Source organism: Myotis daubentonii, chromosome 2 (assembly GCF_963259705.1).
Source record: "Myotis daubentonii chromosome 2, mMyoDau2.1, whole genome shotgun sequence".
NCBI lineage: Eukaryota > Metazoa > Chordata > Mammalia > Chiroptera > Vespertilionidae > Myotis > Myotis daubentonii.
The window spans coordinates 196,003,072-196,025,416 of NC_081841.1; the positions used below are offsets into that span (position 1 = coordinate 196,003,072).

The 22,345-nt window shown below is 39.5% G+C and overlaps 1 protein-coding gene across 3 annotated transcripts in view; it reads left to right on the forward strand.

The window, feature by feature from the left end:
- Nucleotides 1-22,345, forward strand: part of KAT6A (lysine acetyltransferase 6A) — a 130,160-nt gene that overhangs the window by 4,297 nt on the left and 103,518 nt on the right. For 2 of the 3 annotated variants that reach the window (XM_059685299.1, XM_059685300.1), the window contains one exon: nt 17,413-17,511. The exons of the other annotated variant lie outside the window; for it this stretch is intronic. In XM_059685299.1, the coding sequence (XP_059541282.1) occupies nt 17,413-17,511 (99 nt within the window). The remainder of the gene's footprint in view (nt 1-17,412; nt 17,512-22,345) is intronic. 3 annotated transcript variants of the gene reach the window in all.

Below are 22,345 nucleotides of genomic sequence, written 5' to 3' on the forward strand. Positions count from 1 at the left end.
TTTTATTGTTAAATTTTCTCTGTGAACTTTTGAAAAAATAGAAACTTTGAAATAGAAACATTATCTTGCTGTTATTTCCCTTAAAATGATTCTGATAGTGAATCACTTTCATAAAATAGCTCTGTATCATTTGAGCATTTATTAAGAGTGTTACTGAATATTCAAGGTGGAAAAATGACTAAAATGCTTTATTCTGTTCAGTGTTGTAAGAACTCTTATCTGTGAGAACTAATTCTTAATGACATATGGCTGAAATGAATTGAAATATAACAGTTGATACCTACAACTGTTTTTAATAGTGTACAAGTTAATAATTGCATGGAAACAGAATAATTTGTAGTTTAGAATGAATTCAGTGTTATATCTGTGAATTGGGCATTATAAATTCTTGTTAGAACACCTGGTTGCTTGCTTGTATTATAATTTCCCTTGTTTGAGTTAGATATTTTAATTTTTAAAAATATCTAGCCATATTTTTAAAAGGTAGTCAGTGTAGTGCAGTGCAGTGTAGGACAAATTTGAGTCCTATTATCCTAGGGTTTTACTTTTCAAAGGGACCTTGAGAACCACCTAACCCAGCCGTGGGCAAACTACAGCCCGCGGGCAAACTAGGCCAGTGGGCCTGATCCGGCCTGTTTGAAATGAATAAAACTAAAAAAACCCATACCTTTTTATGTAATGATGTTTTCTTTGAATTTATATTAGTTCACACAAACACTCCATCCATGCTTTTGTTTTGGCCAGTTTAAGAACCCAAAGTTTGCCCACCCCTGATCCTAACCCAACAATCCTTATTTTGCAGCTGAGCTGAGTTTAGAGATCTGTTGGTGTGCTTTGGTTAGAAATGTGTTTTTGGTTACTAACTTTAAAATATGTAGTGTTGTTAACCGAAGTAACTAAATTTGTAGTATACATTTGGGAAAATTGAGTTTCATTGAGTAGACTTCTATGAATGTGTACTAGTCTTGGAAAACTAGTTTCATGATAGTATCTACAAAATTAGAGTTGATAGGATCTGTATTTTTAAATGTAGCCTTATTTTCAGTGGTGAATTTCCTGAGTGACTTTCCCTGAAGATATGAAAAGCTCATATTCAAAATTATAATACAGTGAACTCTAGGGTGAGGAATTATTCCTCCTCTAAACAGATAACAGTGTATGTCTTCTTTTATTGTATTTTAACTACTTTCCTTCCTCTTTTTTAAACTAGCCAATGGATTCTTATGTAGAATTGATTGGCTTCCTGTTACAAACTTCAAAAAAATTATGTATTTTTGACAGTGATGGAGAAAGGAAAATATAGGCCAGAAGTAGCTTCACTTTTAGGCATTAATTCAGCAAATAGGTATTGGGGGTATATGGGTCAGGCACTCTGCTTAAAACTGAAATGTCTTGAAACTAAAATGGTGTTTTCTTCTGTTGAATGCAAATATATATATTGGCCTGGTCATCTGAGGGGTGAGAGATGATATTCAGGGGCTATATGGAGTGACTTGAGCAAGTTCTTCTTTACTTTTTTCTATATCAGCTCTAACTTTGTATTTATTTATTTATTTATTTATTTTTCTATTTTAACCTTTGGAAGGAACTATAGACCTGTATGTTAGATTTTCCGCAGCGGAGGGTGGTTTTTGCTCTTTTCAATGAGATCAGCTGTGTAGAAATATTTTAAGAGTTTTTGTTAGTCACTTGAACTTTAAGTATGTTTTCACATTGATAGTGAAGAGAAACTGTGGGATACTGTGATTTAAAAGTTTTATCCATCTTCTAGAGAAATATCTGAGCTAGCATTAGGTTGTAGTAGTTTATTAGTCATGTTTTTACTGTGTGCTAGACATTACTTTAAAGCTAACTTTATTAACTCCTTTAATCCTCATACAACTTAGTGAGAGTAGGTACTGTTATTTTTTACAGATGAAGAAACTAAGGCATAAAAGAAATTCAGTACCTTGTCCAAGTCAAATATTAGGTGACAGAGCTAGAATTTGAACTTGGGCAGTCTGACTGCAGATTTATTATATAATAGCTATACTTACTGCTTCTTGGGAGTTATGTATAATACCTGTCACTGCACTCAAATACATAATTATGAATGTTCTTTGTATTAATAGCATATTCTCTAATTGTGAAAGGACACATTCCTCCCTCACTGCATTCACTGTTCCCTTTTTTCTCTCTTTCTATCATAGAATACATTCTAAAACTGACTTTGAACCAGTGATAAGAATGTATAAGAAACTAGAGATTATGAATAATCTAGTTTTGTATACCTATGGTCCATAACAAAAAATAGCTTGTCTATATAACATTTTGTTTTATTCTTTTCTTAAAAAATAATTTCTAATCTTATTAATTTTTATCTTAGTTGTCACTAAAATTTTATCATTTGCAGAATGGGAGTGAATGCATGGCTGTAATAGAGTGCTTTCATTTGGGACAGAATGTTGCTTTCCCTTTAACCAGTGGTTCTCAACTTTCTGGCCCTTTAAATACAGTTCCTCATGTTGTGACCCAACCATAAAATTATTTTCGTTGCTACTTCATAACTGTAATGTTGCTACTGTTATGAATCGTAATGTAAATATCTGATATGCAGGATGGTCTTAGGTGACCCCTGTGAAAGGGTCGTTTGACCGCCAAAGGCGTTGCGACCCACAGGTTGAGAACCGCTGCCTTAAACTGTGGGCTATAGGTGAGGGTGATAATGTGTAACTGGTTTAAATAACAATTTCTTACTTGTAGATTTCTTTCTTTTTGAAATATAAATATTACTATAAGATAATTTGCTCAATTACTTCATTTATTCATTTATTCAGTCTACATTTAGATGCCTACCATGAACAGTGCATTTAGGATGTAGGCTTTGTCAGAGATTAAGAGTCCAGATTATTTTGTTACTGGAATTAGGCATTTTAAATTCATGGAATAAGTGGGAAGTTAGATTTTTGGTGTAGGGATGCTGGTTAGAGTGGAAATATGTTTTCACGATACTGAGAGTTAAAAATGATAAAAGTTTCGGCCGAAGCCGGTTTGGCTCGTTGGATAGAGCGTCGTCCTGCGGACTAAAGGGTCCCGGGTTCGATTCCGGTCAAGGGCATGTACCTGGGTTGCGGGCACATCCCCGGTGGGGGATGTGCAGGAGGCAGCTGATGGATGTTTCTCTCTCATCGATGTTTCTAGCTCTCTGTCTCTCTCCCTTCCTCTCTGTAAAAAATCAATAAAATATATTTAAAAAAAAATGATAAAAGTTTTGATTTAACTATTTGGAAATGGCCTATAATTTATAGTAAAATTGTTCCACATTTTACATGTTATAAAATTGTTTATATTTTTAAGCTTTATATTTAGATATCCTGTTGCTATGAACAATTCTCTTTCATAATTATTCATGCTGTTAAAATCAGGGATGGCGTGCACTTAAAATACAAAACAAAACAAAGCAAAACAAAAAACCAACTCAAACCATCCGAAAGCAAAAGATGCTACAAAAATGTTGAGAAGAGATAAATTAATAGTAAATAAGTGGGAAAAATATTTCAATTTAAAGTATACTAGTATAAGATTTTTTTATGAGTATGTAAGCAAGTGTATTTTGTATTATTGGGAAACTATTTTTTGGGAAACTTTTTTACATTACAAGTTTTAATTCTTTTGTTTATTGATTTAGAGAGAGAGGGAGAGAGATTTGTTTTCCACTTATTTGTGCATTCATTGGTTGATTCTTGTATGTGAGTTGACTGGGGGATCAACCCACAATTTTGATGTATTGGGATGATAACCAATTGAGCTACTGGCTAGGATAACAAGTTTTTATTCTTATATCATGGAGATAGGAATGGAGGACGATGCTGACATAGCAGTCTTTAAGTAAAGAAGGATTCTTTTAGAGAAAATTATCCTAACCTTATGTAGTGGACCTTATTTTTTGCATCATTGTAAAGACATAATGACATGGATAATGTACATTTTTGTAATGTTACTGAGTTTGCAACTGATTGATCTAAATAATTACAATTTTTTATACATTTTTTACATTATACCATTTTTTGGTGAGTCTAAATGTTCTGCAGCCTAAGAAATTAAAAATTTGTTATTAATAAGTCATTGAAGTGTAGATTAAGTATGGATGTGCTTGGGAACTCACCGTCTCAGTAGACTTATTCAAATAAAAAAGACAAACATAAATTTAAAAGTAACTCTGGCAGAGATGTTTGTAATGCAACATATGTTTAAGTACAATCAACTCTATAGATATGTTTTGGTCTTCTAATTAGCCTATGAGCTCTGTGTATTTTGTTAATTTTCAGCCCATAACATACCCTGAAAGAAAACTTGAGCCACTGAACAACCTTTGGTTTAGTCATTGCTAACCAAAACTACTATACCCAAAACTCTAATTCACATATCTAAACATTTCTCATATACTTAGAGCAGTGGTTCCCAGTGTGGGGCACATGCTCTACAGGGGGCGCAATTTGATTTTTAAAGGAGGCAATTCAAGAATGAGTTATTAACAGTGAATTTTTTGTATTATGGTTCTAGGGTCTTAATATACAGTATAGAAATATATATTGTGACATGCATTTCAGTTCTCTATTACATGTTTTGAAACTTGCTATTTTTTCATATCACTTCATATTACTATTTTTTTTAAAAAAACAATTTCTTAGTGATTTCTTCCTCAGTACTTCAGCTGTAATTTCACTCTTTTATTGTTCTTTTTCATGGATGCTGTGTTCTTTGGAAGCTTGTTTAGACCAAGTTAATGGCCTTTTAGGCTTCCTTCACATGAATAGGAATTCACTTTTTGAATAGTAAGAATTATATATCATAGGGGGGCATCAGGATTTTTAGAGATGCTTAGGTAGGGCATGGCCAAAAAAAGGTTGGGAACCACTGACCTTTACTCTGTCATGGGGTAACTTCTAATAAATGGATGAAATAAAGAGAAGAAATTAATAAAAACATCATATACCACAAATTGCTTTAGGAATAGAGATCTAGATGATCTATGCATCTTCACCTCTTTCTTTGCCCCATGTCAGCAAGTTAAGAGAATATAAGCAGTTGCTTATAGAAACCTATCAATAGCTAACATTTGTTAAAGGCTAACAATGTATTGGGCATTGTTCTGAGTGCTTTAACATGTACTTCCTTAATGAAGTTTTAAAAGAACTTCACATGGTTAAGTTTTATAGGCATAATATATTTATATAATAGCCCTTTAATAACATTAAGTAATACAAATTTTTATTATTGCTTCTCATAAAACACCAAATGTAAAATGAATGTATGCAAAATACATTGTCTTTTTCTTTTCTTTTTTTTTAAAAATATATTTTATTGATTTTTTACAGAGAGTAAGGGAGAGGGATAGAGAGTTAGAAACATCGATGAGAGAGAAACATCGATCAGCTGCCTCCTGCACACCCCCTACTGGGGATGTGCCTGCAATCAAGGTACATGCCCTTGACCGGAATCAAACCTGGGACTCTTCAGTCCACAGGCCGACGCTCTAGCCACTGAGCCAAACTGGTCAGGGCCATTGTCTTTTTCTTTATCCTTGCTGCCTTATTATTATTATATATATATTTTAAAATATATTTTATTGATTTTTTACAGAGAGGAATAGAGAGCCAGAAACATTGATGAGAGAGAAACACAGATCAGCCGCCTCCTGCACACCCCCAACTTGGGAGGTGCCTGTAACCAAGGCACATGCCCTTGACCAGAATTGAACCTGGGATCCTTAAGTCCGCAGGCCGACACTCTATCCACTGAGCTAAACCAGTCAGGGCATCTGCCTTATTTTTAAAAAATATTTTTATTGATTTCAGAGGGGAAGGAAGAGGGAGAGAGAGATAGAAACATTAATGATGAGAGAATCATTGATTGGCTGCCTCCTGTATGTCTCCCACTGGGGATCGAGCCTGCAATCGGGGCATGTGCCCCTGATCGATATCGAACCTGGGACCCTTTAGTCCGCAGGCCCAAGTTCTATCCACTGAGCCAAACTGTTTAGGGCCTTGCTGGTTTTTTTAAATTTTTTTTTATTTAGTTCATTCTGACACATGGGCCAGCACTGTTTTACACTATATTTACCTTTTTATTTTTTCTTAATCTTCACAGTAGGTCTATTTTTCCATTGATTTTTAGAGAAAGTAGAAGTGAGGAAGGGAAAGACAGAGAGAAATATTGATGTGACAGAAACATTGATTGGTTGCTTCCTGCACATGCCCCAACCAGAGCCCAGGCCGAGGAGGAGCCTGCAACCCAAGTACATACCCTTGCCCTGGACTGGAATCGAACCTGGGACACTTTGGTTCGCAGTCTGATGCTCTCTCCACTGAGCCAAACCAGCTAGGGCTACATGACATTTATTTTGAATACTATGAAAGAGAATAGGTAATAGGAACTGTTTGATGAAACTGGAAAAAAGTATATCATTCTAGGCCTCTTGAAATTGTAAGAATCTCCTTGAGAGGTTTTTTTTTTCTCTTGTCTGTTTCAAATATTGGAGACAATATGTTTTTTACACCAACTTGGTTCTTAGCTACGTGAGAGGACTGAATGAATCTAGGCACCAAATTTGCTGGTTAAAGTAGAATTAAAAAATTTTTTTCTAGTGAATTGGGAAGCCTTTCTTAAAGTAGAATAATGAGTACTTTTCATGCTGCGATTTAAAACTTTTTAAAGAAACAAACATCTTTTGTTTAGGAATTATTAAGAGCCTCATTTCTGGTACAGTTGTTTACTAACTGGCTACTCAGGGTGGAGTCAGTTCACAAAGGATCTGCAGCAAATGAATTAGAACATTTCGACTTCACTCTTGTGCTTTTCCCAGCTGGAGCAGGATTAAGACTCATTCAGCTGCAGCTGGTTCCCAGGAATATCTAGGTTGTTTCTTTCTGGACTTTCCTTTGACAGGAAAGTCATCGTTCCCAAAAGATGTCTTTCATCAGCACTATACATAACTCCATAAATTCAAGTTCAAAGAATTACTTTGAACTTCATTTAGGGAACAGGTGAAGAAACAGTTCATAGTATGGCACTACTTGGTTAAGGGTTGAAATTAAGCATAGAGGTTATAATTTAGATTTGCAGAGTGCCATTCTAGGTTAAAATAGTTTTTAACTGCCAGCAATTAAAAAAAAAAAGATTGACTAGTGTGGCTCAGTGGTTGAATGTGGACCTATGAACCAGGAAGTCACAGTTGGGTTCTCATTCAGGGCACATGCTCAATCCCCAGTGTGGGTCATGCAGGAAGCAGCCAATTGATGGTTATCTCTCATTATTGATGTTTCTATCTCTTATTCCCTCTCCTTTCCTCTCTGAAATCAATAAAAAAAAAAATATATATAAAAAGACTTGCTAAGTAAAAGTAATTCAGGGTGTAGTGTTGATTAAGGTTTTGTTTTATAGTTGGATTATATTATGTTTACAAAGTATAGATAAATTCTTAGAATTGAGTCTTCTGCATTTTGTAGACTTTTTTTTATAGCAATCTTAGATAACAGTGATTCTAATTTTCACAAATAGAGAAACTGAAGGCCAAGGAGATTTAAGTATCTTGCCGCGTGCCACACAGCAAGTTAATCACATCTGGGAGAAGTGATCAGACTCTTCTCAGTTCTGTGCTTTTTTTCTAGACTGCAGTAATGCTTTAAAGTATTAGAGAGCAATGAGTATAAACTAATGTATGTAGAACACCCTTCATGGAAACCATAGAATAAAACCCTGGTCTAGAGAATTTTGGTGGTTTTTTTAAACCACATATATGTAAATCCAGTTGTATCAGTGTTTGAAGATAGCTATATGCTCTAAAAGTCAAAACAGTTTTTGGGGGAGCACAGAGGGACTGCTTTCTTATTGTCCAAATTAGAGAAATTAGAATCTTCTTATGTGTTTAGCTAAATATTATTATTAATTTCATTTTATTTTAATTTGAGAATATATTAAAGCTGGGGACAGTGAAACAAGGAAGGGCCTAGGATAGAAGAAGCAACAGGAGAGAGTATAGGCAGGGCTGCTTTGTCTCTCTAGAAACATTATGGGAAAGAAGTGAGCCAAAGTGGAGCTGCTGTTAGCTCACTGGAAAGTCAGAAAGGGGGCCTTAGAGACAAGTTCATGGAATTAGCCCAGGATGAGCAGCTGCTGCCCATTGCTTCCTTGGTTGCAAGTCTTGTGGGGAAACTTAGAATTTAGGAGAAAGAAAATGTACTGGAAAAGGAGATTTGAGTGGGTGTACCCCAAGGAGGGCACGCCTAGCTAAATATTAGAAGAACATATTGAGTGATCTTAATGCCTGCAGAAAAAGCACTCCTGGAGTTTTGAAAAAAAATGTCCACTTACAGTTAGGACTGATTTTCAGAAAGTCTACAGCTCAGATGACCCCTGAGTGACTTGGATAATTGGTTTGAACTTGAAAATTTTAAGACTGAGTTAGGAAAGTACAAGGCTTTCTATTAATCTGTGAAATAATTCTTATTAAAGGCATTAAGTATGGGTGGATTCGGTGTATATAGTTTGGGCCCTGGCTGGGTAACTCAGTTGGTTAGAGCATCATCCCAATATGTCAAGAGTGCGGGTTCAGTCTCCAGTCAGGGCGCATACAAGAATCAGCCAATAGCCAAAACCAGTTTGGCTCAGTGGATAGAGCGTCGGCCTGCGGACTGAGGGGTCCCGGGTTCGATTCCAGTCAAGGGCATGTACCTGGGTTGCAGGCACATCCCCAGTAGGAGATGTGCAGGAGGCAGCTGATCGATGTTTCTCTCTCATCGATGTTTCTAACTCTCTCTCTCTCCTTTCCTCTCTGTAAAAAATCAATAAAATATATTTAAAAAAAAAAAAGAATCAGCCAATAAATGCATAAGTCAATGAAACAACAAATAGATGTTTGTCTCTATCCCAAATCAGTAAGCAACAACAATAAAAGTATGTAGTTTATCATTCATTGTTATGTATATACTAGAGGCCCGAATTTCATGCACGGAGGATTGGGGGGGGTTGGGTGTCCCTCAGCCTAGCCTGCCCCCTCTCCAATCTGGGACATCCCTCTCACAATCCAGGACTGCTGGCTCCCAACCGCTCACCTGCCTGATTGCCCCTTAACCACTCCCCTGCCAGCCTGATCAACGCCTAACTGCTCCCCTACCAGCCTGATCGCCCCCAACTGCCCTTCCCTGCCGGCCCGGTCACCCACAACTGCCCTCCCCTGCTGGCCCAGTCACCCCCAACTGCCTTCACCTGCTGGCCTGATTGTGCGCAACTGCCCTCCTCTGCTGGCCATCTTGTGGCTGTGGGTGCCTCCATCTTTCAGGGTGGGGCAGTCAATTAGCATATTCCACCTTTATTAGATAGGATAGTATCTTGTACTGGGTGATTGTAATACTAGTACTCAAATCTTAAAGGGATGGTAGTAGATAACATCATGTTTGCCATTTTTATCTTTATAGTAACAGTTTATCTCTGCATTACTTTGTCATAAAACTTAGCACATATATTAGAATAGTGGCAAATAAAGGTTAGATTGGGCTCAGTTATTTATAAAATAACTAGAGGCCCAGTGCACGAAATTGTGTACTGGTAGGGTCCCTAGACCTGGCTGGTGATCAGGGCTGATCGGGGCCTTCCTTCGTTCTGCGCCGCCCCCTGGTAATCAGCGCACATCATTGAGAGTGATAGAACTCCCGGTCAAACTCCCGAGGGAACACTTTGCATATTAGCCTTTTATATACAGAGATTGGTGGTTTTAAGACTATTGGTAAAACTTGTTAAGGAGAAAATGATGTAGAAAGAACATCTGGAAGCTAAAAACTGAAAATCTTTGTGTGAAAGACAGCTGATTCCTTTGCTGTTTACTTCTTGTGCTGGAGAGGTGGATTCCATGTATGTGGGAGGTTATTATGCTTATATTGTAGGCTGCTTTTTCCTCCAAGGAATTGTGAACTGTCCTTGACCTAGGAGAGCTGGTGTTAAATGTTGTTTTTCAATTCTTTCTGCTTAGTAGAGGGCGGATTTTTCTTTTTTCTTAGTCATTGGCCTTCAGTGAAGCATTTAACTCTTAAATTTTCTAGAGCCTGTAACAGAACTCTTGGAAACATTACATTTTGTTTGTGTTGAATGTGATGCTGTGCTTTAATGGTTTTCCAACTTTTATATTTGGGACATCTATAAATACCAGTTTAGATCCTCTTTCACTGTTTTCCTGCTTTAGTTATCACAGTTCTTCTCATGCGAGTCAGTTTTCTTGAATTTTATTACATAAATCTAAAGCCCTGTTCTTTCTAAAGCAGTGGTCTTGACACTAAATCCACTTTAGAATTGCCAGAGGAGCCTTAAAATAGTAAACACAAAACCAATTAAATTATACTCTAGCAATGGGGTGCAGATTTCAGTTTTGTTTTAAGTCTTTGTGTGCATCTTATAGCCAGGCTTGAGAACCACTGTTCTAACGCTAGAACCAACATCTCTAGTATAATGGGAAGTGGCTTAAGAAGTTAGGGGACAGAAGGAGTAGCTACTTTTTACCTAATAATGGAAATTCAGACAAATACAGGAAAAAACATCACACTTCCTTTCATGAGCACACTTTGAATCCAGGACAGTGTACTTGGGAAACCGAAATTCTCTTTTATCTTACTCCCTGACCATAACTGCCATAACCTTTCTCTGCTAATTCCAACTGCACTTGCTCTTTTATTTCATCAAGATCTCAGACAGTACATAGTTTCAATCACCCTATGTGATTCCAGTGGGTGCCTACCACTCAAGGTTGCCTTTTCTTCTAGTTACTTGGCATTCTGGTTTATCACTTCAGTTACTTTACTCTTGTATCTAATTGATAACCCAAACCTTGAAATTAAGCCAACCATTTTCTCTCTCTGCTCCTATTTGGGGCGGTTTATCATTTTGATGAAAATTGCACAAACCATGTGGTGAGGTGTCACTTAGAAATATGTGACCTCTAATCTTAGCTCTGCCGTCTGCTTGGGGATGTATGTCTGTGTCTGTAGTCTTGTTCTCTTGCAGCAGTTCAGTGTTTCCTCCAACCCTTTTGCCTTTCTTATTTTTAACAGACACTGCAATATCCTACTTCTTCTTCAAATAGAATCTTTGTGGCCAAATGAGCTCATTCAACTTATACCTTCCCAAACTAACCTAAATACATCTGTACTTACTGTTACCCCTTGCTACCTTTTCAGAAGATGTAAAAGAAGTGTCTTGTCTAGAGCTAATCTTTCCATTTATGTGCAGGATCCTGTTCTCTCCTATCTCAGGGGGCTTGTTCCATCACTCTTTGCCCCTTAAGGTGGGGAAGTGTCAAATTAAAATAAAAACAATCAAAAACCACTTCAGATCCTTCTCTCCGTCTACACTCTGTCTCCTTCCCTTCATTTTGAAGCTGCTGCTGCTTTTTTAAAAAAAGGCTATATTCATTCCAAATACGTTGTAATCTGGCCTTTGTTCCTTGAGCACCATTAAGAGGACTTGTGAATAGTTTTTAGTTTGTGTCTTTTAGCATTTAGAACTTGTTGACCATAGTCTCTCCTCATTTGACCTCTGGGATAATTCTATCTTCCTAGGTGTCTTCCCTGTTCCTTCCATTTTTCTGGTAATTCATTTTTAGTTACTGGCTTTTTATCTTTTGCCTTTCAAAAAATCTTATTTGTTGGATTCCCTAAGGTTCTGTTCTTTGCCCACTTAATTGTTTCAACTTTTCTGAGTTATCTCCAGACTTATCTCCTCTATATTAAATTCATATCTGAATCCAAATATCTCTTTTTCACTTCAGACATCTCTTTCACTATGTGGTGTCTTATCCCAGTCACTCCAAATTCATGATGACCCAGGTGGAATTTATCACCCTCCTCCAACTTGCTCTTCTGATTTCTTACTGTGGTGGGAGACATTGCCATTGACTCTGATTACTAGTTATCTCCTATATCTTATTTGCACCTCTTTTGGATTCAGTTCTAGTTCATTCCCAACTTTTTTTTTTTAATCCTCACCAGAGGATGGTTGTTTGTTTGTTTGTTTTTTTAAATCAGTTTTAGAGAGAGGAAAGAAGAGAGAGAGGGAGAGAGAGAGAGAAAAACATCCATCAGTTGCCTCCCGTATGCATCCTGAATCTGCAACCTGAGTATATGCCTTGACCAGGAATCAAACCCTCCACCTTTCAGGATATGGGAGGACACTCTAACCAACTGAGTCACACCTGCCAGGGTTCATCCCCATTTTTCCTACTTCTGTAACATCTCTTTTAATTAGCCTCTTCTCCATTCTAGCTGCTACTTTTTTAGTGTAGGTTCTTGTCATTTCTCTCCTGATTTACCCTAGTAGCTTCCACATTGGTTTTCCTTCCTCCATCATCGTCTTCCTCCAGTTCCCATTACTGCCAAAAATGATCGTATTAAAACACAATTAAGAACACAGGGTCAAGATCCAGACTATCTGGATTTGGATCTCATTTTAGTACTACTTGTTTTATGACGTTGGATAATTTGTTTAATCTTTCTTTGCCACATTTCTTTCTGTAAAATCGGGACTATGCCGTGCCTATCTCATAATGAAGTTGTCAAGATTTAATGAGTAAATACACACCAGTGCTGTCTAATCGAGCTTTGTGTGATAATAGCATAATCTTTATCTGTGCTCAGTACAGTAGCCAGCTCTTGAAATGTGACTGGTTGACTGAAAAACTGAATTTTAAATTTTATTTAATTGTAATTTAATTGAAATACCAGCATATGGCTAGTAGCTGCTGGGCAGTACAGAATACATGAAGTCCTGTGCTCTATAAATATTAGCTATTATCATCATCTTTCTAAAATTAAAATTATTTCTTAAAACCCTTCAGTGCCAAGTTCCATGGCATGGTATGTGATTTAAAAAAATTTTTTTTTAAAAATTTATTTCAGAGAGGAAGGGAGAGGGGGAGAGAGAAACATTAGTGATGAGAGAGAATCACCAATCGGCTGCCTCCTGCATACCCCCACACTGGGGATCGAGCCCACAACCTGGTCATGTGCCCTTAACTGGAATCAGACCTGGGACCCTTCAGTCCGCAGGCCGACACTCTATCCACTGAGCCAAACCAGCCAGGACTAGTATGTGATTTTTAATTTGCTTCTTTACCGCCTGCATTGTTTCAAACTTGTCTACTACTATATTTTTATATGCTCTCTATGTCCCACTATACCAGTGGCTCTCCAGGTGTGGTCCTGGGACTGGAAGTAGCAGAAGTGTCACCTGAAAACTTGTTTGAAATGCAAATTTGGGGGCTATGTTCCCGGCCTATCATTTAACAAACTGGGTGTGAGGTCCAGCAACTTGTATGTTGATAAGCTCTTCCTCCTTCGGAATCAGATGCTTACTAAGGTTTTAGAACTGTGTATTTCAAACTACTTACCGTTCCTCAGATCCACCTCATTTTTATTTTCTCTTGCTTCTATGTTTATCTCTCATTGGAATGATCATTCTTTCCCTCTTTGTCACCAACTAGCACTAATTTAACCTTGCAGACTTAGTTTAGGCCAGCGGATCTCAACCTGTGGGCCGCGACCCCTTTGGCGGTCGAAAGACCCTTTCACAGGGGTCGCCTAAGACCATCCTGCATATCGGATATTTACATTACGATTCGTAACAGTAGCAACATTACAGTTATGAAGTAGCAATGAAAATAATTATATGGTTAGGTCACAACATGAGGAACTGTATTTAAATGGCCAGAAGGTTGAGAACCACTGGTTTAGGCATATACTCTTTCTGCTGCTTTCTTCCCTTTCTTTCACCTATCCTGCTTCCAAGCTGATTCAGTTCTCTTTATGCCCCTCCTATCTTGTACATAACTCCATCATAGCTTGTTTTACATTGTATGCGCTAGTCTCTCCTATTAGACATTGAACTTAGGATCTTGTTTTTCACCTTTGTATACCTGTTTATCTAGCACGATGTCTGGTATACTGTACAGGTATTTATGGAACATCTTCCAGGTGCCAGCATAGTGATTAGGTCATGAGTAAAGGAAATATAGTCCCTGTGATTAACACACAGTGGTAAGTTCTCTGAGGGGATAAAACAGTGTGGTGGAAACACAGCCGGTGGGTGATGTTAGGGAAATCTTCTCAAAGGAAGTTACATGTTAGAGGTTAGTGAGGTGGGGAAGCGCACATGGGTGGGGTGGGAAAGAGTTGTTCCTGCAAAGGGGACAGCATGTACAAAGGCCTAGAAGCAAAACATAGGCCCATAATAAATGTTTAATTGAATATGAATAAAATACCAAATCACATGTCTAACTTTTAGAACTTGGTTTTAAAGTCACTACTCTCCCCAGTAAACATTCATTAGCATTTTATATGGCTAAGGTATGTGATAGGGTAACCTCCAAGCCAGCAGGATACATTTATCTTTTTTCTTTTTAATGGTAGAAGAAAGGATATGTTTTATCTGAAGAATTATTCTACAGGGTAACAGCAGTAGTGGCAGAGGTAAACACATTCTTCTCATTGCATAAGAATAGCCCAAGACTTTAAACAAAGAACTTCAAATTTAGAGCACTAACAAAGCATATCATTAAGAAGCCTGTAAGGTGGCCAGCATGAAAACCACAACTGTTGTCACTTGATATTGGCCCTTTTTGCTCTTGTTGCTGCCATCCTAGGCTGCCTGTTGCTCTCAACCCTCATTTGAAAGAGCATCAAGGCTTTAGTAAATGTACTGTGTAAGCTCCAGCTTTTAGTTGCTGTTGAATACCTGCTTTTGTTTGGGATTTTATATGTGTAATTTTCAGTAAAAACTCATCTTTTACTCTCTTTTTTTAAAAAAAAATATTTTTAGTGATTTCAGAGAGGAAGGGGGGGGGGAGAGAGAGAGAGAGAGAGAGAGAGAGAGAGAGAGAGAGAAACATTAACCCCTAGAGTGCCGGGGAGCGCGATCATGCTCCTCCTGTCTTTCGCCAAAAGTGCCAGGAGCGCTACTGCGCTCCTCCTGCAGGGTCCAGTTCTAAGTCTGCTTTTATTAGTGATGATGATATTGCTAAATATGTCAATTCTTGCTGTGAAGATGATGATTTTGTGGAAGATATTGAATATGTAACCAGTTCCTTGCGATTCATAATTTTTTTCCTAAACTGCTGTAAAATCAGCAAAAATGCCTTGGCAATTTTAGCATAGTTCCTAGGATATTGGTTGGCACTCAAAGGGTTAATGATAAGAGAGAATCGTTGTTCAGCTGCCTCCTGCACACCCCACACTGGGGATCAAGTGCACAACCCAGGCATGTGCCCTGACCGTGAATCGAACCCTGAGCTCCTGGTTCATAGGTCGACACTCAACCACTGAGCCACGCCAGCAGGGCTCATCTTTTACTCTATATGAATGCTTTACAAGTGGGTTGGCTCCATCACCTACTATCTTTGAAAGAATGAGAAAAATAATTTTATTTCTGATAACTTAAGCTAAGCAGAGAACTCATAACTTCAGCCAAGAAAGCTAGAGAAGGAAAAGGGGTAAAGTCTTTTTCTCCAAAACTTTATCTGGATGGTTATAACATGTTTCTGAAGTGTCTCACAGATTTTAAAGGATTTTGCTTTCATGTATATCTATAATAATAATAGGGTAATATGCTAATTAGACCAGATGTCCTTCTGGACATCATTCCGGACGAAGGTGGAGCTGGAGGGAAGCCGCCCAGGTCCTGGGTGCAAGGGGAAGGAGGGTCTACTCTTGCATGAATTTTCGTGCTTTGGGCCTCTAGTCTTATATAACACTAGGAGCCCAGCACACGATTCGAAATCGTGCGGCACCACCCACCCTCGAGTCACGTGTCTGGCCCTGCCTCCCTCTCTGGCCCTTGAAGCAGCTGTGGCTGCTGCTGATCAGGCCCTCCCCCCAGCCCAGGCGTGCGGAGGCCCCTGCTACCCCGCCCCCGATGCTGCACATACAACCTCCTCCTGTCCGGTCGACCCGTTACGGCGTCCTGGTTAATTAGCATATTTCTCTATTTTAGATATACACCAAGTGGCCAGATTATTATGACCACCTGACTCTTGTAGGCAAACTAGCTATAATTTTGCCCTGAAGTTGCTAGAGGGCTAGACCATTATAAATAGGGAAGCAGGTAGTTTACCACTACAGTAGAAGTGATTTTTCTCTGAAGATATGGGTAAACAATGTGATTTAACAGCCTTTGAACATGGGAGATATATATGTGTGTGTGTGTGTATAAAATATATATAAATTATACATATATAAAATATATATATATATATTTTGAGTGGCCAGATTATTATGACCACCCCATCAGCACTTCATTGGGCTACCTTTTGCCTTCAATACTGCGGCGATTCTTCTTGGCATTGACTCCACGAGATGTTGAAAGGTGATGCGAGGAACCTGACACCATGCCTGATGAATAGCACTGTCCAGTTCTGTGAGATTTGATGGTTGTGGAACCAGCTGCCTGATGGCTCTTTTAACTTTGTCCCACATATGCTCAATTGGATTGAGATCTGGTGATTGTGGCGGCCACCTAAGCAAGGTAAAGTCTCCCTCATGTTCTTGAAACCACTCCTGCACAATACGAGCACCTTGGCATGGCGCATTGTCTTGTTGGAAGAAGCCATCTCCATTGGAATACACCATCAACATGATAGGATGAACTTGATCAGCAATGATACTTAGGTATGTTGTGCTATTCAGACATTGTTCCACACAAATTAAAGGGCCCAAATCATGTCAGGAAAACATGCCCCAAACCATAACACTGCCCCAGCAGTTGAAGGGTTGTACTCATGCATGTGGGGTGCATGCTTTCATGCTGTTTCCGCCAAATTCTCACTCTGCCATCTGGATGATGCAACTGGAAACGTGATTCATCGGACCACATGACTTTTTTCCAATGCTCAACTGTCCAATCCTTGTGTTCCTGTGCGAATTGGAGGCATTTTATCTTGGTAACTGCAGGCAGCAAAGGTGTTCGAACAGTCCTTCGGCTTCCATATCCCATATGATGCAGTGTACAGCTAATTTGCCTACAATCGACAGGTTGTCATAATAATCTGGCCACTCAGTGTGTGTGTGTGTGTGTGTGTGTGTGTGTGTGTGTGTGTGTGTGTATCTCTCGTTCAAAGGCTGTTAAATCGCGTTGTTTACCCATATCTTCAGAAAAAAAATCACTTCTGTCATGGTAAACAACCTGCTTCCCTATTTATAATGGTCTGGCCCTCTAGCAATGTCAGTGCGAAATTATAGCTAATTTGCCTACAAACGTCAGGTGGTCATAATAATCTGGCCACTCAGTGTGTGTGTGTGTGTGTGTGTGTGTGTGTGTGTGTGTGTGTGTGTGTATAGTAAGGAAGGCAATTCATGCTATGATAGTCAGGTTTTAATCAGAATTATATGCTTAATTAAGGGAATAAATGGAACTAGAGCCCAGGTCTCTTTCAAGTCCAGTACGCCTTCAGCCACATCAGACTGCCTCTTGTTCATGAAAATGACAAGCATTAAAAAAGTAGGTACTCCTTTAACATTTATTACATCCATCTGTTAAAGCATTTATCAAGTCATATGTGTTATTAATCTTTGTATCCAGTTCCCGGTACTTTGTAAGATGCTCAGAAAATGTTTGTTGAATTGAAACTGTCGGGCTTAAACTGGAGGGTGGAATGTTAGAAACAGGTTGATTTTAAAAAAGCATTAACTCACTTAATAAACTTAGAAGCTGAATCATTTATCCTCTCAAAATTTATAGGCTCTATAAATTAAAAGGAGAGAAGGAGTTTTAGATGTTTTCTGCAAATGTTTGATAACTCACCTGAAAAGTGCCATTTGCTACCTCCTTCAAGGTAATATTTGCTCTCTATTAACCATGTAGTATTTTTTTTAAACCATAAGAAGTTATGTTTTCCTAATAGAAAATATTTATTAGTACATAAAATTTAAAAAGTACAGAAGAATATTCCATGTAGAGTATTCTAAGTCCCATTCCCTTGCTAACCAGTTCTGGGACGCAGCTAGTGAGTTTTGTTTCTTTTCTACCTTCTAAGGAGAGTCTGTGTGTTTAAAAACAATCACTTTATTGCCCAGCTGGTGTGGCTCAGTGGTTGAGCATTGACTTATGAATCAGGAGGCCACGGTTTGATTCCCGGTCCCCAGTGGAGGCATGCAGGAGGCAGCTAATCAGTGATTCTCTCTGATCATTGATGTTTCTGTTTCTCCCTTCCTTCTCTGAAATCAATAAAATACATACTTTAATAAACCCCACAATCACTATATATTTATTTTTCGTTTTGTTCCCCCCTCCCACAGTTAATAACATATCTTAATACATTGTTTTGCACCTTAGTTTTTTTCTCCCCATGTGACAACAATATCTTAAGTGTGTTTCATATCAGTACAGAAGGCTTGGTGATATTCCATTGTATGGGTGTACCATAATTTATAAAACTAGACCCTGGCTGATGGACGTACATTTCCAGTTTCCTATGATTATAAACAGTAGTCAGTTGAATAACCTCTTTCGTTTGTTATTTTACTTTCAGTTCCTAGAAGTGGAATAATTAGGTCAAAGAATGTATTCCTTTGTAATTTTGTATTTCTGAATTTTTCTTCATAGAGATTCACCATCAAGTATATAACAGTTCTTGTTTCCCTACACCCAGGGAATCATAGTGGTATCAAACTTTTTGATCTTTGGCAGTTTGATAAATGAAGAATCATCCATTTTTTACTCCATTCTTTCACCCTCATTGGAGTTTGTTCTGCCAGCCTACTGACGAGCTACAAATTCTATAGATCAGCTATCTTAAACCAATTGCTTAAAAGCAAGCAATTCTTAGAGTTAATCAGAAATTTGTTGAGTTTTTTTTTAAACTGTTATGATGATGTTGCTTTAAGAAATATCTAGGTCTTTTGCCCCCTGGCCAGTATTGCTCAATGGTTAGACTGTCAACCCACGCAGCAGTGGGTTTTGGGTTTGATTCCTGGTCAGGGCACATACCTGGGTTACAGGTTCGATCCTGCATGTGGGAGGCAACCAATCAATGTGTCTATCTCATATCAGTGTTTCTGTCTCTCCCCCACCCACCCTCCCTTCTATCCTAAAAAAAATAAAATAAAAAAAAAAATAAAAAAATAAATGGAAAAATATCCTCAGGTGAGGATTAAAAAAAAAAAAAACAATAAGAAAAGAAAAAGAATATCTAGGTCTTTTTGGTGAGTCTCTTGTAAGTAGTGGCCTATACTGGTAGGTTTCTGTCCTGTAGAATGATGCCCCTTTCCCCCCAGATAAAAATCTTAACCTATTACTTTTCTACTGATGGCAGGGAAACTCTATTTATCATAGATAATATAGTATGTCCTTGTTTGTCAGTCTTTTTAAGTGCATGTTATATAGTACTTGTATTTGAAATCTATATAATTTTGAATAAATATTATATGCTGCATATTATATTTAGGTCACAACAATACTTTAAGGAGGTTATGTATTTTATAGATGAAACAAAGGCTGATAGAGGTCAAGTGATTTGTCCAAGAAAATACTAGTGTAGCTAAAGTATAGGAGCTAGAATATAGAGGCTAGTGGAGTGGTCAAAAGAAAAAAAACAACACCACTATGAATTCATAATTGAGATAAACCGAAGTTCTGGTGAATTGGTACAGAATTAATACAATACTAGTTCTGATTAGTTTAGGGCTTGTAGAAGACTACGATCTTAGCCTCATCATTTATTTGTTGTTTGACTTTTAAGTTACATTACCCTCCATTAGCTTCACTTTCCTTTTCTGTGAAACAGGGATAGTAATTGTACCTAAATCACCAAATTCACCAAGTAACTACCTTTTTTTATTTTTTTAAATCCTCACCGGAGAAGGTTTTTCCATTGATTTTTAGAGAGAGTGAAAGGAATGGGGGGAGAGAGAGAGAAACATTGATGTGAGAGAGACACATTGATTGGTTGCCTCTTGCACGAGCCCTAACTAGGGCCCAGGGCTGGGTATCGAGCCTGCAACTGAGATACTTGCCCTTGGCCAGAATTGAACCTGGGACACTTCAGTCTGTGGGCAAACTGACCAGAGCAAGCAGCTACTTTTAAAGATTGTTTTTAGTGTGAGTAGGTCATAGCTCCAATAGTTTGTTAGCCTTTGTTTTTAAAAATAAATAGCAGGAAGTAGTGCTGACTTCCCTCTTCTTTTTCCAGTAAAACAAAACAAAACAAATTATTAACCCACAAGATAACTGTCATATTTTGAAGTTTTCATGAACACATGTCAGTTCTAACAGGATATAGAGCCCTAGCTGGTTTGGCTCAGTGGATAGAGCGTAGGCCTGTGGACCAAAGGGTTCCGGGTTCGATTCCAGTCAAGGGCATGTACCTTGGTTGCGGGCGCAATGTCTGTCTTCCTCCAATAAAAGAACAAGTTAAAGTTGTCAATATAAGGTCTTTATTTTGTTTATTGAAGCTCAAGGTTAGGGTAAGGATAAAGTCTTGTAGTTGTTTTTCCCAAATGCATAGTGACCTGCTCCATATTGGGAATCAAACTAATGACTTTTAATATAATTAAGTACCATTTTGTATAGCACTGCTTTTCAAATTTAGATCTGGGAATCTTGTTAAAATGTAGTTACAGGTCTTTGGTGAGGCCTGAGATTTTGCATTTTTAACAAGTTCCCAAGTATTCCACTGCTGCACACACAGCACACATGTTGAATAGCAAGTTTCTGTAGTACTGAATCTCTCCATTTCTCTTGACTGATTATTTTAAATTGGGTGCCTATATTCAGACATTCAAATTTCTGCTTAATGTCTATGTCCCAGGCATTATGCTAGGTATCCTATCTAATAAAAGAGAAACATGGTAATTGGTGTACGACCGCTACCCTTCCCATTGGCTAATCAGCGAGATATGCAAATTAACTGCCAGCCAAGATGGTGGCCGGCAGCCAGGCAGCTTGAAACTAACATGAGGCTTGCTTGCTTCAGTGACGGAGGACTCCAACGTTCCCCGCCTGCCTTGCCAGCCTCTGAGCTTGCAGTTTAAAAAACATTGTAACAAATATAGAAGCTAAACAAAACCCCAGAAACCTGCTTTCAGCGAGCCGGGATCTCAGAGCTGGAATTGATACAGAGTTTCGATTATAGAACCTAAACAAACCAGATACCTGCTTTCAGCAGCGGATGCCTAAGAGCTGGAGCCTCAGAGCTAAAGCTGGCCCAGATTTAAAAAAAAAAAAAAAAAAAAAAAAGAAAGGAGCAGTTGGGAGCTTCAGTCCCAGCCTGAAAACAGTCCTCAGCCCCTCACCCAGACTGGCCAGGCACCCCAGTGGGGACCCCCACCCTGAAGGGTGTGTGACCAGCTGCAAACAGCCATCATCCCCTCATCCAGGCTGGCCAGGCACCCCATTGGGGACCCCCACCCTGAAGGGTGTGTGACCAGCTGCAAACAGCCATCATCCCCTCACCCAGGCTGGCCAGGCACCCCAGTGGGGACCCCCACCCTGATCCAGGACACCCTTCAGGGCAAACCAGCCAGCCCCACCCATGCACCAGGCCTCTATCCTATATAGTAAAAGGGTAATATGCCTCCCAGCTCCGGGATCAGCGGAGCCGAGAGGCCTCCCAGCACTGGGATCAGTGGAGCCGAGAGGCTTTCCGGCACCGGGATCAGTGTGACTGGAGGCAACGCCCAAACCCCCTGATCGCCCTGTGGCTCTGTGTGTGACAGGGGGTGGGGCCACAACCTCCCTATCCGCCCTGCTCTGTTCGTGACAGGGGAAGGCGCCCCAACCCCCTGATCAGCCCTGCTCTGTGCCTGATAGGGGGGAGCTCCCCAACCCCCTGATCGCCCTGCAGCTCTGTGTGTGACAGGGTGTGGCGCCTCAACCCCCTGATCGGCCCTGCTCTGTGTGTGACAGGGTGCGGCACCCCCCCTCCCCCCACGGGCCCTGCTCTGTGTGTGATGGGGTAGAGCCATAACCTCCCCATCAGCCCTGCCCTGAGTGTGAGAGTGGCGGCTCCCCAACCCCCTGATTGGCCCTGCTCTGTGGGTGATAGAGGGTGGTGCCCCAACCCCTTGATCCGCCCTGCCTTGAGTGTGACAGGGGGCAGTGCCCCAACTCCCCTATTGGCCCTACTCTGTGAGTGACAGGGGGGAGCTCCTCAACCCCCTGATGGGCCCTGCTCTGTGCGTGACAGGGGGGAGCTCCCCAACCCGCTGATTGACCCTGCTCTGTGCATGACAGGGTACAGAGCCCCAACCCCCCGGATGGGCCCTGCTGTGTGCGTGACGGGGTGGCGCCGCAACCTCCCCATCGACCCTGCCTTGAGTGTGACGGGGCGGTTCCC